Source organism: Myotis brandtii, unplaced genomic scaffold, assembly GCF_000412655.1.
Source record: "Myotis brandtii unplaced genomic scaffold, ASM41265v1 scaffold181, whole genome shotgun sequence".
NCBI lineage: Eukaryota > Metazoa > Chordata > Mammalia > Chiroptera > Vespertilionidae > Myotis > Myotis brandtii.
The window spans coordinates 3,952,254-3,966,551 of NW_005356712.1; the positions used below are offsets into that span (position 1 = coordinate 3,952,254).

At 35.3% G+C, this 14,298-nt stretch overlaps 1 protein-coding gene across 5 annotated transcripts in view; it reads left to right on the top strand.

Moving 5' to 3' along the window:
• Positions 1–14,298, top strand: part of MED13L (mediator complex subunit 13-like) — a 269,139-nt gene that overhangs the window by 129,454 nt on the left and 125,387 nt on the right. For all 5 annotated transcript variants that reach the window (XM_014537703.1, XM_014537702.1, XM_014537704.1 and 2 more), the window contains one exon: positions 13,470–13,554. In XM_014537703.1, coding sequence (XP_014393189.1) covers positions 13,470–13,554 — 85 coding nt within the window. The remainder of the gene's footprint in view (positions 1–13,469; positions 13,555–14,298) is intronic.

A 14,298-nucleotide genomic window follows, 5' to 3' on the forward strand; every position in this document is an offset into this window, starting at 1 on the left:
TGTTTTTTTTGCATGTTTTGCTCTGCCTTCCTCAACCCCTAAAGACAAATAATAGGTTCCTGGGCCTTTGTAGATGTGGCTTCAGATAATTACATAGAGACTTTGGCTAACTGTACCTAATAGAATGGAACAAATAACACATTTACTATATCTTATTATTTGTTTATTCACATTATATAATACAAAATGGGAATTTAACCACTTAATGTTACCCCATAATTATGTAACTTTATTTTGTTATTCCAAATTTGATGAACATGACTAATAGTCATTAAAAATTAGAGGACATTATGGATTTAAAGCAATGAAAAGGCCTCATCAGTAATAACAACAACATGCTATAGAATTTATAACTAGAACAGTTATACTAGGTAAGACAAAGAGTTAATTCTGTTTTTAAATGTTGTTTATTGGGGTGGAAGTTCTATAATTTAGAATTGTCTGATTTTAACACACAAAACTCATAGGCTCACTTTATGAGAGTAACTGCTTTAAATTGTGGTAGTTTATTGTCATTATTGTAAGGCATTTTAGTTTAATACATTTTTCTTGATCTTTCCCTCAAGAATTTTCCTCATTAGTCATTCTAATCTTGCTAATTATCATAGGTTCAAATAAGATCTTATTTTCATGACATCTTTCATCCGTACTTGTTTCTACAGAAATGTTTTTGTGCTTTAATTATGACCCTATTTGGTTTCCATGGAAACAATATCAAATCACAACTCTGAGAATGTGTACAGCTTTCCTTACATTATCAATAGGGAAAAAACTATGTCTTTTATAGAAGTGTGTATTTTGCATAGTGTCAGAATTCTTAGACTTATACTATACCATGCTACTATGTGCTGTATAAATCTTTTGTCTTAAAAGTTTAACATTAAATTGTCTTTACATGGTAGGTTGCCTTTTGCTCCACTTTGAATGTTTTCCCTTGTGGAAGGCTCTCTGCAGTATAGTAAGCACACAAGTATTGCCATTCTCCACCTGCATCTGGAGGTGGCATTTTTCAGTGTGGGTGAAAAGACAGGTAGTAAACAAATACTTTCATATGGTCCTATGCTCCAAAGCAATTGATAAGAGAGTAAGTGACTGGGAAAGGGCTACTTTAGTTAGGGAAAGCCTCTGGGAGGACATGACATTTGGATTGAGACTTGAGAATAATCCAGCCAGATGCAGGGAAACAAGGGCAAAAGCCTTGAGCTCACTTTGTTAGAGAAACAGAACTAAGGCCAATGCTGCTGAAACTGTGTGTGTGTGTGTGCGTGGGTGCGTGCACATGTGTGTATATTTCAAATCAGGTTGTGTCTGTGTAAATAACTGATCTTCGATCTTCATTTCCCAAAGTATTTAGAGTTTTCAAAATTGAATTGTGTTAATGCAGAGGAATCTAGTAGTTTTGAAACACACCTATATGAACTAAAAATGTTGGCATTGTTGGAATATTTAGGTCATTTCTAAGTTTCTGGCTTTGATTTGGAACTACTTAGCTTGTTAAACGTTTTGGATAAAGACAACTTTTTTCCTGGAAATGTTTCAATTTAAAGTATTGAGAATCATTTATTGCTTTTCAATAAGTTGTTTAAAAAAACAAAACAAACAAGCAAATTATTTTTGAAGACTTGAAGGGAGAATTAGACATTCTGGCTTTAAAAAGTAAAGAATAATAAATTTGTGATTCTTCTAAGTACCAGATTAATATAGTAGAAACTCATGTGTCAACCAAGTAGTTATTTATTACTAAGAATTAATTTCAGTTAAATTTTTAATAACAATTTTTGTAATGACATGTTTGATATTGATTTTTCATACAGACAGCAGGAAAAGCTTATAGAAGTAATTTTTGATTAGTTTTGGGGAGTCATGCTTTTTATACAGTACAAAAGACCAAAATAAGAGAGGGAGACCTGGGCACTTTTAGAGTAGAAAATATAGATGTTATCCTCTGTAATAAGACTTGTTACTTTAATTTAAATGATCAAATTTTAAACTTGTGTAATTCTAATGTAGTGTGGTGCATGTCTATTTTCTCCTCAAAGCACACTGTGTTTGATTGAATGCACATGAGAGCTCACTGGTGTACCTGTAGACATATGAAAGCTAGGTTGTAGGTTTCCTAATTTCTAACCTGGTGTGGTAGCACAGGTCAGAAAACTCTAACACCCAACAGCTAAAACTTGCCCAAGCATTTTTCTGTTTATCAACTCTTGTTCCCTCTACATAACCATTTTTTAAAAAAGCTATTTGAGGTCTCAGAGTTTATGAGCCAGACCTAACCTTTTTCTATTATTTGTTTATATTTGGTCCTTTACTAATTTAACAGAATTTCACATGTGCAAATTGTTTTTGCTAGTTTTTAGCACATTCTTAGTATAAAATACAATAATGTTATATAGAAAGCTTTAAAAAAGAGACTAACCATTTAAAAAAATGTTTAACTATACAGAGTCTGCTAACCTTTCAAAAATACTTTCAGTTATTTTGGTTTAACTATAATCTTTCAATTCCTGGCATATCCTATATAATAAAAGCCTAATATGCTAAGTGTCTGACTGTTTGACCAGTTGCTATGACGTGCACTGATTACCAGGGGGAAGACGCTCTGACCTGTAGGTTAGCTTGCTGCTGGGGTCTGGGCGAGATGGGCCGGACACGCCCTGGAGCCCTCCCACAGTCCCTCCCTGGCCCCAATAGTGCACCAGTGGGGTCCCTCAACCTGGCCTTCACTCTCTCACATTTCAGGACCCCTTGGAGGATGCCAGAGAGCCGGTTTTGGCCCCATACCTGCAGTCCAGGCCAAGGGACCCCACTGGTGCATGGATCCATGTACCGGGCCTCTAGTGTGTGTGTGTGTGTGTGTGTGTGTGTGTCTGTGTGTGTATATATATATACACACACAGTTTTTTTCCTGTTGACTACCAAACTCACCATAAACAACCACCAATCTATATAATAAAACCCTAATATGCAAATAAATCAAACAGCTGAATGACTGGTCGCTATGATGCGCACTGACCACCAGGGGCAGACGCTCAATGCAGGAGCTGCCCCCGGTGGTCAGTGCGTTCCCACAGGGGGAGCGCCACTCAGCCAGAAGCCAGTCTCACCTTTCCCGCCTTCGCAGCAGCGCTAAGGACCCCTGGGAGGATGTCCACCTGCAGACATTCTCCAAGGGGTCCCAGACTGCGAGAGGGCGCAGGCTGGGCTGAGGGGGGGTACTCCCCCCGCCCCCCCAAGTGCCCGAATGTCATGCATCAGGCCTCTAGTAACACATATGGATGAAGCCACAAAAGACTGCAGTTGCATGGGTGTGTGGAGAAGTGTTTTACTTTTCAGAATCCCATAAGAAAATTAACTCTACATGTTGTCAATATAATGTGGCTTGTGCTTCTCCCTTCCTGCCCCCTCCCCCCCAGTTGAAGTTAGAGCTTTTATATTTACAAATGAAACCTTTGCTAGGTGCAGTGATTGATGGAAGTTGGGTTAAATGATAGACTGATATAAAATAATTGTACATCCTGTTTTTAATCAAAATTACATTTTTTTACTGTTGTATTTAAGATAGAAAGTGGGTCTTTTGAACTAGCATTTTATGTAAAGGGAAAGAAATTTTGTTGGAAAGGTAGATAACGGAAAAAGTGGAGAGGACAAATTATTTTGTAGTTCAAGTAAGATAATAGAAAAAGAGAAGGGGATTGAATTTGTAGTCCCATGGAGAAAGAAGTGGTAGGTCATTAAAAATTATGGTTAAAATTAAGATAAAAACATTCTGTAATTTTTACCTCCAAAGAGTTGGATATATAGAATGAGATTGCTTAATAAGGATCTAGTCTATTTGCCATAGATAGTCTAGCTTAAATGCAGGCTGAGGTACCCATTAGGTCTCAAGGACATGGCACTGAGCCTCGTCTAGAGAAACCTTTGTGTACAAAATCTTCATAGTAGTCATCTTTCTCTCGCTCGCAGATATTATTTTTGCTACATTTGCTATTCTAACCTGCCGTTAAAAAATAATTACTGTGTCAGTATGACTGGCAGCTCCTATAGGAAAAATATGTTGTCTCTTAATCAAAGGTGATTACAGTTTTTTCCTGTCTATAAATGCGCTTGTTGTGTAACGAGAATGCATTAGTCTCAGACTGATGTACGAAATGAAAGGCAGCAAGAAGCAGTACCATTGTTATCACTCCAGGCGTGTCTAATGAATCGTGTTTCCATGTTCTCTCGGTCACGCCGTAGAGTGCCCTCAGCCAGGGCTAAGCCTCCTGTAAAATGGTCTTTTAGGTTATTGTAGCAAGAACAGAAATGCTGGATGAGTGGGGCCGGGGAGAGAATACCAACAAGACAGCTGCATTTCAAACAGTTACAGCTGCAAGGATTACTCACTATAATAGCAGTGACAGACAACTGTTTGAGCTTAGTGTAAAAGGCAATTTGGGGGCTTGTCCTGTCAGAATTTTAGTAGCAATCTGGGGACGTGTGTGTATGTGCCACACACACACGTGCACACGTGTGTATATTTCAAATCAGGTTGTGTCTGAAGAGTGGAAAGGTAATATTTTTTATTTTTACTGCTCAATTGTGTCAATGTTGAAATCAATAGTGAGTTATCCTGATGAAAGTCATTGTCTTAGAGGAAATTTAGAAAATGTTTATTTTGTAGTATTGATGGACTTAAGTATAACTGTTCTAACTGAACTACATACTTGGTTTTCTTTTTGTTAATTTAATTTTATCTTGTGATTCTTGTCATAATGATCTTCTTTTCTTATAATTTTTGAGCATGTCACGGTTTTACAGCATATAGTTGTTTAATAAATAATAGTAGCCTTATTTTAAAAATCTTTCAAATGTGATGCATGCTTATAGAGGAAATGCATGTTCATTGAAGGAAACCTGGGAAATACATGGGTAAAGAAAAGTAATTGTTCCGACAACCTAAGAAACTATTAATTTTGATGGATGTTCATCTAGGTCTTTATTTGTTTATGCTTACTATATAACAAAACTAAGAGTATATTAATAGCTTTAAAGTGTAAAAAAGTAATAATTATCTAAAAATCTTTAAAAGCAGTAGCAAATGGGGCAAATTTTGTCCTTAGAAGTCAGTAACAGCCATTATGCAAGTTTTCCTTTTCACTGTGTAGCTATGAAAGTAACATTGTAGCCTGACATTTTTCTGTGGCACTTGTCTTTTGAAGGTCTTGTTTCATTTATCTAGAAATTTAGTTTTATGGTCTCCTTCAATTTAAAGTTTAGTGGCTTTACATGGAGTCCTATGATCCATTGAAATGCTAACTTGGGTCATGTCTCAACTGCTACAATGCTGCATGGAAACCATCATTAAAATTCTGGTTATCTTGTAACTGGCAGAGAACTCATGCTGTCAGGTTCCTGAGTAAGATATTATACTGTTAAGATTTGAATCACAACTCTGTTTCTATATGATGAATATTATTAGTGATCATAATCATTTAAAGTTGCAAATTGGTTAAAATAAATGAAGCATTTTGATATACATCTTCTCATTTGATGACTTGACATTGGGAAAGTTAAAATCCATTTTCAACATAGATTTGTTAAGTGATGACAAATATTCTATACCCACAAGCTATTCAAGAAAGCCAGAGCTCTAAGTGGGTTGAATTTGATATAAGTAATAAGCCCATTTAGTTATTAATGACTTCAAATATAGATTTTACAAGCCAATCGATGGTGGTGTAACTGTGATCAATCAATAGTGTTGTATGTAATTGGATTTTTTATGGGTATAATGGTATTTTTCAGAATTAATATAGCATTATGCTACTTTGCTATAATTTCTTGTAAGTTAATTTTAAGAAAACAGATACTTAAAAATTCTCTATATATTTATCTTTATTTCATTTTATGCAACCCATAAAATAAATTGATAATGTTTTCTTATAATGTCTTCATAGAGTAATTCTTAGGTAGTACATTTAACAATTAAAAACTGTTTTAAAAAAGCTGGTCTATTTATATATTGCAGATAAAGGTGAAAACAAAGTCAGCGGGGAAAATTGGTGTCAGGGCTGCTCTGTCTTTAGCAGTATGTCGCTGAAATTTAACTGGAAAATAATATTGTTTTATGGGCCTTGCTTTAATCTATTTGTATTTCTGGAGTTTGGAGCAAAATTTGATTTTCAGTAATTTTAATGGCTGAATAAGGAGTGCCATCCCTGAAAGTGCTCCTCCCCCTCCAATATTTGCAATAGCCAATGTGGTAACTGAACTCAATGTTCTGGATAATAGGTTTCATTAGTTTTGATGCCTGAGGTAAAAAAGCATTAGGTGGGAGTAAGAAATGTTTTTGATGTCTAGACCTTCATTTCAGCTGTTGCTGCAATATGATACATTAAAAGGAAATATGTCTCATAGCTCAGAGGAAATATGTATTCTTTGAAAGTAATTCTACTTTTAAACTGTGTAAGTCAGGGTGACCTGAATTCTAAACAGATGAGCTTGAATTTCTTCAAGGTTTCACAATCTTTATGCTCCTCCCCACTCTATTCCATTCTTCTTCCTCCCATTTTTCCCCTTCCAGTGGAGTGTGCCAGTTTCATTTGCCCAATTGGAAGGGATATCTTTCCAAGATTTCTGCTGGGAAACACAAAATCATTGAAGTATATGCTGCTTTGATATTTTGCCATATTGACTTTTTCCCAGACACTTTTATATGGTTTTTCTTTCAGAACACTTATTAATTCTGCAAGGAGCATGCTTTGCAAAGTTGATAGTTTTGTATTATGATTTGTGAGGACTTGGAAAAATAATTTGGGCACTGAGCAATAATTACTGCTATTTAAATTTTCATTTCTTCTGCTAAAACTTTTATGTAGTACTTTTGCAATTTAAATATTTGATTGTGGATTACTATTTTTAAAAAGGTTGAATAACAGCAATTTAAAATATTCTGATTATAGCTTTTACAATACAAATGAGATAACTTTTCTCTTTGTAAATAGGCAGCTGTGGCAGTGCTTAGTTTCATTTTTCAGTTTCAGTGGGGCCGTCATAGACAACAAACAGTAGGAGAAGGTTTTAACTTAGGAATTCTTTGCTTTAGCTGATTCTTGCCACTCATTTATGGTACATACATTTTAGGTCTCTTTGTGCTTTTTCTTCTGAGCCTATTAACAAAATTTTAGAAAAATTATCTTCTATTATATGTAAACTAGAGGCCTGGTGCACAAAATTCATGCATGGGTAGGGTCCCTAGGCCTGGCCGGCAATCAGGGCCAATCAGGGCCTTCCGGCTGTCGGCTGGGGTCTTCCTTCCGGCTGCCAGCAGGGAACTTCCTTCCCCAGCTGCTGGCTGCTGGTGAGGGCCTTCTTTCATTCTGCACCGCCCCCTGGTGGTCAGTGCACGTCATAGTGAGCGATCGAACTCCGGTCTCCTGGTCGAACTCCAGAGGGGACACTGCATATTAGCCTTTTATATATATAGATTTATGAATATAGTCTATAGAGACAGTCTTCTTGCAACTTTATATTCTGAAGTAATTAATAAGGATTTAAGTTGAAACTTGGAAGATCAAAAGAATTAGAAAGGCTTAAAAAAATGGAGTTAGTATACCCTGGGGAGATTGTAGGTTTCATAAAGACAGGCACCAGCACCTGCAGGTCTCATCAACTTTTTGGCAGTTGCTTTTCTACTCAGTCCACCTTGGAAGGGAGATAGGGGATTAAGTAGTAAGTGCATTATATCTCATTTACAGAAACTTAACCCTTAACCTAGACTAGCTACTTTCAGGACCTCCCCAGTCCTAAAGGATGCTTTCTGAAGAATCTCATATCAAGTACATGAAGTGTTAGCTTAAATTTTACCTTGGGAGTAGGGTGTCTCAAATAAATTAGTTTTAAAAGCTATTATGTGATTTTTCTCTGACTTTCCCATGGAGCTGTACAAATAGATGGCAGAAGCAATTTCAATTTTGTTTAACTTTTGAAAAGGTTACTTGCAGCTATTAGAAAACATTAATTTAAAGTGCAAATGGTGGATCCAAAGGGTAATTTAACTTCAGTGTTGAAAGTTGCTTTTCTAGTCAGTATTAAGAGTAAAAGGAGGGGGATGAGGTGAGTTAACACTAACCCTGTGGAGAAGTATGGTTTCATGGAAGGAACATGGTGTTAGAGTCAGAAAACTTGGGTTTGAATCTCTTCTTTGCCATGAATCCACTTAACTAAATATAAGGATTTTTTAGGTTGACGCTAATACAAATGAAATTTGAAAAGTATGTGTACACATAATATCAGGTCAGCTGAACACATGTTATGAGTATTTGAAATGTCCTAATCACTGCAGCTATGAAAATAAACTCTCTTGATGAGTTTAATTAATGGAATAATTCATATGTTTACTGTTTCTAAAAGTAGATATAAAATCCAATTAGCCACTGAGTGTAGTAGCTATGTTTAACTGTAGATTCTTTTAAAAAAAAATATTCTTATTGATTTCAGAGAGGAAGGGAAGGGAGAGGGAGCGAGAGACAGAAACATCAGTGATGAGAAAGAATCATTGATCGGCTGCCTCCTGCACGCCCCCTACTGGGGATCAAGCCCGAAACCCAGGCAAGTGCCCTTGACTGGAATCAAACTCTGGACCCTTCCGTCCACAGGCTGAGGCTCTATCCACCGAGCCAAACTGGCTACGCCTAGGGCGACTATATTCTTGAACTGAGTTGTGTAACTTTGGGCAAGTTTAAGATTTTTAAGCCTTAGTTTTCTCATTTATATAATGGAGTTTAGAATGCACTGTATTGGTCAGAATTCTTAGTTGCAAACTAACAAAAGGAGTTGCTTAAAAGAATTGTTCACACAACTCTTTGGCACTTCTAGGGTCAGTGCTGCATAATTGGTTTGATGAGAAACTAGTGCTATCACCAAGCACTAGATGCTGTGTACCTATGCTACTTTAGCAGCAAACTTTATCTTTCAGCCTCTACTTTTAGTGCACACGGGAAGATCTCCGTCCTTCCACTCCCTTTGTGTCACTAGATCCAGAGTCAGAGATGTATGCAGTAGCATCTAGTGAAGTTGAGGATGTATATCCTTGCCCACATTGTAGGAAGGTGTGGAACAGACAGAATCAGTATCTTCAGCTCCTATTAGAGGTGACCGGCCATCTTTGACTCCAACCAGAATTCATGAAGTAGCTAATTCCCAGTGACAGGAAGAAGTCAGATGCTGAGTAGCTAAAGTGAATGTCACATGTCCTTCACTCTGACTCATAGTGTGGTGAAAAGTGCTGTCCCACTGATTTCCAGTGTCCCTTAGTTATCAACCCCTCCCACCATTCCAATACCTGGATACCTTTGTGAGCAGTTTATATGACTTTAAGTTTGCACTTGCAAGAATGTCATATGAATGACTCACATAGCATGTGGCTTTTTGAGTATGGCTTTTTTTTCCCACTGAGCATACAATGTTTGATTGTATCACTAGTTCCTTTTTGTATAGTATTTCATTGTATGGATTTTCTACTGTTCATTCTTTCTTCAATTGAGGGATATTTGGATGGTTTCCAGGATTGGGCAGTTATGATAACAACAATGATAAGTATTTGTTACAGTGTTTCATGTGAACTTAAGTTCTTATGCTACTTGAATATATACCTAAGAGGGATATTGCTGGGCTGTATGGGCAAGTGTATATTTAAGTTTAGAAAAATGGCCAAAGTCAACTTTTCCAAAGTGGTTGTACTATTTTTGTATTCCCATCAGAAGTATATGCCAGTTCCAGTTATTTTTTGTATGCTCACTGGCACTTAGTATTTTCAGTTTTTCTTTTTAAGCCATTTTAATGGGTGATAACTCATTGTGATTTCAGTTTGCATTTCCATGATGACTAGTGATGTTTTGAGCATCTTTTCATGTTTTTATTTGCCATTCATATATGTTCTTTGGCAAAGTGTTCAAATCTTTGGACCATTTTCTAAAACTGCCTTTTTTTCTTAGTGTTGAATTTTGAGATTTTTAAAAAAATCAAAAATAGCATATTATGAATACAAGTCCTTTAAAGTACGTGATTTGTAACTGTTTATTTCCCTTCTCTGGCTTGTTTTTTCCATAGCTTAACATAACTTATTCACGTCTTTTGAAGAGCAGAGTTCTCCAGTTGATGAAGGCCTATTTAATTGTTTTTGCCTTACGGATCATGTTTTGGTGTCACATCTAAGAAATCTTTGCTTAAACTAAGCTTATAAAAAGTTTCTTCTATATTTTCAAAATTTAATAGTTTCAAGTTTTGCATTTTGTTTTATGATCCATTATGAGTTACATTTATATATGGTATTCAGTAAGGTTTAAGGCTTTTTATTTTTTCTTTTTCTTTTTGGTATAGGGATATTTACTAATTCCGGTACCATTTATTGAAAAGACTTTTTCTGATCACTGAACTGCTTTTGCACCTTAGTTGAAAATAAACTGACCATATACTTGTGGGTCTGTTTCTGGACTCTGTTTTGTTCTATTGATCTATATATCTTTTCTCTTATACCACACTGTCTTATCTATTCTAGCTTTATAGTAAATCTGGAAATCAGGTGGCATAAGTACCTCAAGTACAACATTGTTTTTACTATTCTGGTTTCTTTCTCTTTTTTTTCTTTCACTTAGATATGTAGACTGAGCTTGTCTATTTCTACAAAATATCCTGCAGAGATTTTGATTGTCATTCAGTTGACTCTAGATTGTTTTGGGAAAAATTGACATCATAACAGTAATGATTTTTCTAGTCCATGATGAATACATGCCTCTGCATTTATTTGTCTTTTATTTGTTTCATTAATATTATAGTTTTCAGCATATAGATCTTGAACATAATTTGTAAGGTTTATATCTAGGAATTTCTTGTTGTTTGGTGCTGTTGTAAATGATACTTAAAATTTGTTAACTTCTAATTATTTATTTCAGTATATAAATATGGTTGTTTTGTGTCTATTGACCTAGTATTTTATGATCTAGCTAAACTCAGTTTTAAGTTTAATAGCTTCTTTTGTTGATTCTTTAGGATTTTCTGATAGTCATGTCTTCTGTGCATAAAGAGTTTTATTTCTTCCAATTCATCACTGTACCTGGTGTCATTTTTTCTTGCCTTATTATATTGGCTGAAATTTCTACTGTAAGTGGATTAGGAGTAATGAAAGCAGACATCCTTGCCCCAACCCAGGATCAAACCCACAACCTAGACATGTACCCTGACTGGGAGTTGAACGTGCAACCTTCTGGTGCACGGGTCAACGCTCCAACCCACGGAGCCACCTGGCTTATTATTCTATTTTAAAGTATGTTTGAAGATTTTAATTTTAAAAGGTTTTTTAAAAATGTGCAGAATGGGTGTTACCAACTTGGAAACAGCTGGGCACTCATTTTACAAACGCCGCATCACCAATACTTTCTTTGGCACAAAAGACTATTATGTAGAGAAACACAGACACCAGTGACTAAGTTGAGTGATTCATAAGAGCTGGACTTCGAATGTTGATGAACTATTGGGAATTTTAAACTTATTTCTTTGAATATATTATTTGTTTTATGTACAACAATAATTAAAAATATATCTCAATTTAAAGCTCTTTAAATAATTACAAATTAAAAATTCTAAGTGTTATGTACCATGTTATAGTTTAATTGGCAGCTTCCTCCCACCGTTCTACCCCCAGGGACATATAAAATAACGATACATCTTAAAATTGATCATGTTTCAGAATCAATGAAACACATTAGGAAAGCAAAGAAAAGCAATTACTATGGGATGTTTCTTTTATTGAAATGTTAGTTGTCTTTCTTACCTAGTAAAAGCTCTACCCAAAAGATAAATGTGTGAGAACAGAGATTCATGACACTTTCAGAGAATTGTAAAAAACTTTGGGATGCTTTGTCTTTAACAGAGACAATCTGTTGCTAGCAGGAATGTTTGTTTACTTGTTGTATTTTATTTTCATTTCTGTAGTTATACATAAGAGAAAATGTTTCCGCCAGAGGTTGTTTTGGGAAAATTTGGTAAATCATGATGAGCCATATAGGCAGGAAAATAGTTTTCTTACATATGAGGACAAAAAATATTTATGCAGTTTTATCATTTTTTTAAAAAGTCCATTAAATAAAACCTATGAATGTAAATACACTTCTTCAAATTCTACCAGATTGGAAAATATGGAGATGCATTTTAAGATGCCAATTAGTGTGATAAAAGCATTAAAGATGTATTGTGGATTTAACACGTGTTTTAATTCTGTCAGAATTTTCTCTGGTGAATGCTTTTGTCAAGATAACAACGAAAAGGGACAGAAAATTTTCTTCTACAAATGTCGTTTCCATCCTTCCAATTTTTTGCAATCTTGAATTGAACTAATACAATTTGAAAGAAAATTAGCTATCTTCTCTAGGGCGTTTTATATATTTTTATAAATGAAAAGATGTTAGGAATGCATGGGCAGTGTTAGTCTGTTTGATTCTCTTGGTGTTAGAGTTACTTGTGGCTTAGTGTTATAATATATTTCAAAGGCAAGTATTATTTCTCCAAATGTCAAACATTCATGCAATTAGGAGTTCAGTGTGGTGAGGGTCTGGTGGTGCGAGGGGTGGATGCAGGCTAGAGGGGTCAATGGAGAAAAAAGGGGGACATTTGTAATACTTTCAACAGTAAAGATTAAAAGAGTAAAATCTTAAAAAAAAGAAATTATGAGTTCAGGAAATAAATTGATGTTACAATAAGATTTAATTTCCTGACATTCTCCCTAAAATCATGTCCTTAAAATCCTATTCAGATACTGCCTTCAAAACATTTAAAATTTTTGTGTAACTCTGACATTATTGGGTATTTTTTCCTTTTGATTTTTCCTGTAAAAAACTCAGTATTTAAAGTTATTTAAGTGAACTCTAACAAAATTAGTCTTTTTGACAATAAAAAGTAGAAAGATTGATTTGAGAATTTCAAATGATTTTAAACTCGGAATAAACAGGTTTTTAAAAAGTATATATTTTTATTGATTTCAGCAAGGAAGGGAGAGGGAGAGAGAGAGAGAAACATCAATGATGAGAGAGAATCATGGATCGGCTGCCTCCTGTATGCCCCCTACTGGGGATTGAGCCCGCAACCTGGGCATGTGCCCTTGACTGGAATTGAAACCGGGACCTTTCAGTCTTCTGGCTGGCGCTCTATCCACTGAGCCAAACTGGGTAGGGCAGAATAAGCAGGTTTGAAAGACTTTTATGGGAGAGGGATTGTACCATGCCGATATTTCAAAGACTTTAAAATCTAAGCATATATTTTGTTATGTATTTTGTATTTTGTGACTTTAAGTACTTCCTTTCTCTGTTTAAGTGTGAGAGAGTTTATTTACATTTACTTATTTACTTTGCTTTAGAAAAATGGTTTTAAAGTTTGTTTTTATTTGGATGCCCTGCTAACTGGTTCGTTTTTTTTTGTTTTTTGTTTTTTTCCAGTTGTGGAAGAAGGACTCTGGGAAAATGGCCTTTCCTATGAATGTCGGACGCTACTCTTCAAAGCAATCCACAATCTGTTAGAAAGGTAAGAGAAGGAACAGCATCAAGGTGATTTTGAGAAACCCAAGTTTAATGCTAGATACTTAGAGGGTTTCCTGTAGTTCTGAAAATGCTTTCATGCAGTTTTATAAAAATAAAATTATAACTCTCTTGTGTTTTTTTATATTGCTATAATTTCAAAGTTAGAGAATTTTCAAGAATAATACAAATAATTCCCATATATCTTCATACATAGATTCACCAGTAGTTTTTGTTTGCACAGTTCACTTGATAATTAAATGGTTGCTTGTCCTAAACAACCTCTGCCCCCTCCCGTGTGTGTGTGTGTGTGTGTGTGTGTGTGTGTGTGTTTTTAAAAATTTCCCTGAACCACTTGAGAGTCATTTGCATACCTGAGGTGGTTCTAAGTATTTACCAGGTGTACCGGTTAATAATGCAGATTTTTTTTCAATAGATGGAGTTACACGTATTTTGATATATATGCGATTTGATATGTATGCGATTTTGTTGTATTGACAACAAGCTTCAAAAGTTCATATGTCAGATTTTCTGAAGGTGTTAACATCATAGATATTTTTACGCTTAAAAATGTAGAATTTCATACCAAAAAAAGAGCATTTGGGAGGAGTTTTAATTCATTATTTTGAAGAAGAGTGCTGCTGAAAGCTATCGTATACTTCGGGAAGCTTATGGTGAACATGCTTCATCTCAAGATCCTTGTGAACGCTGGTTTAAACGCTTTAAAAGTGATGATTTCAATGTGAAAGAC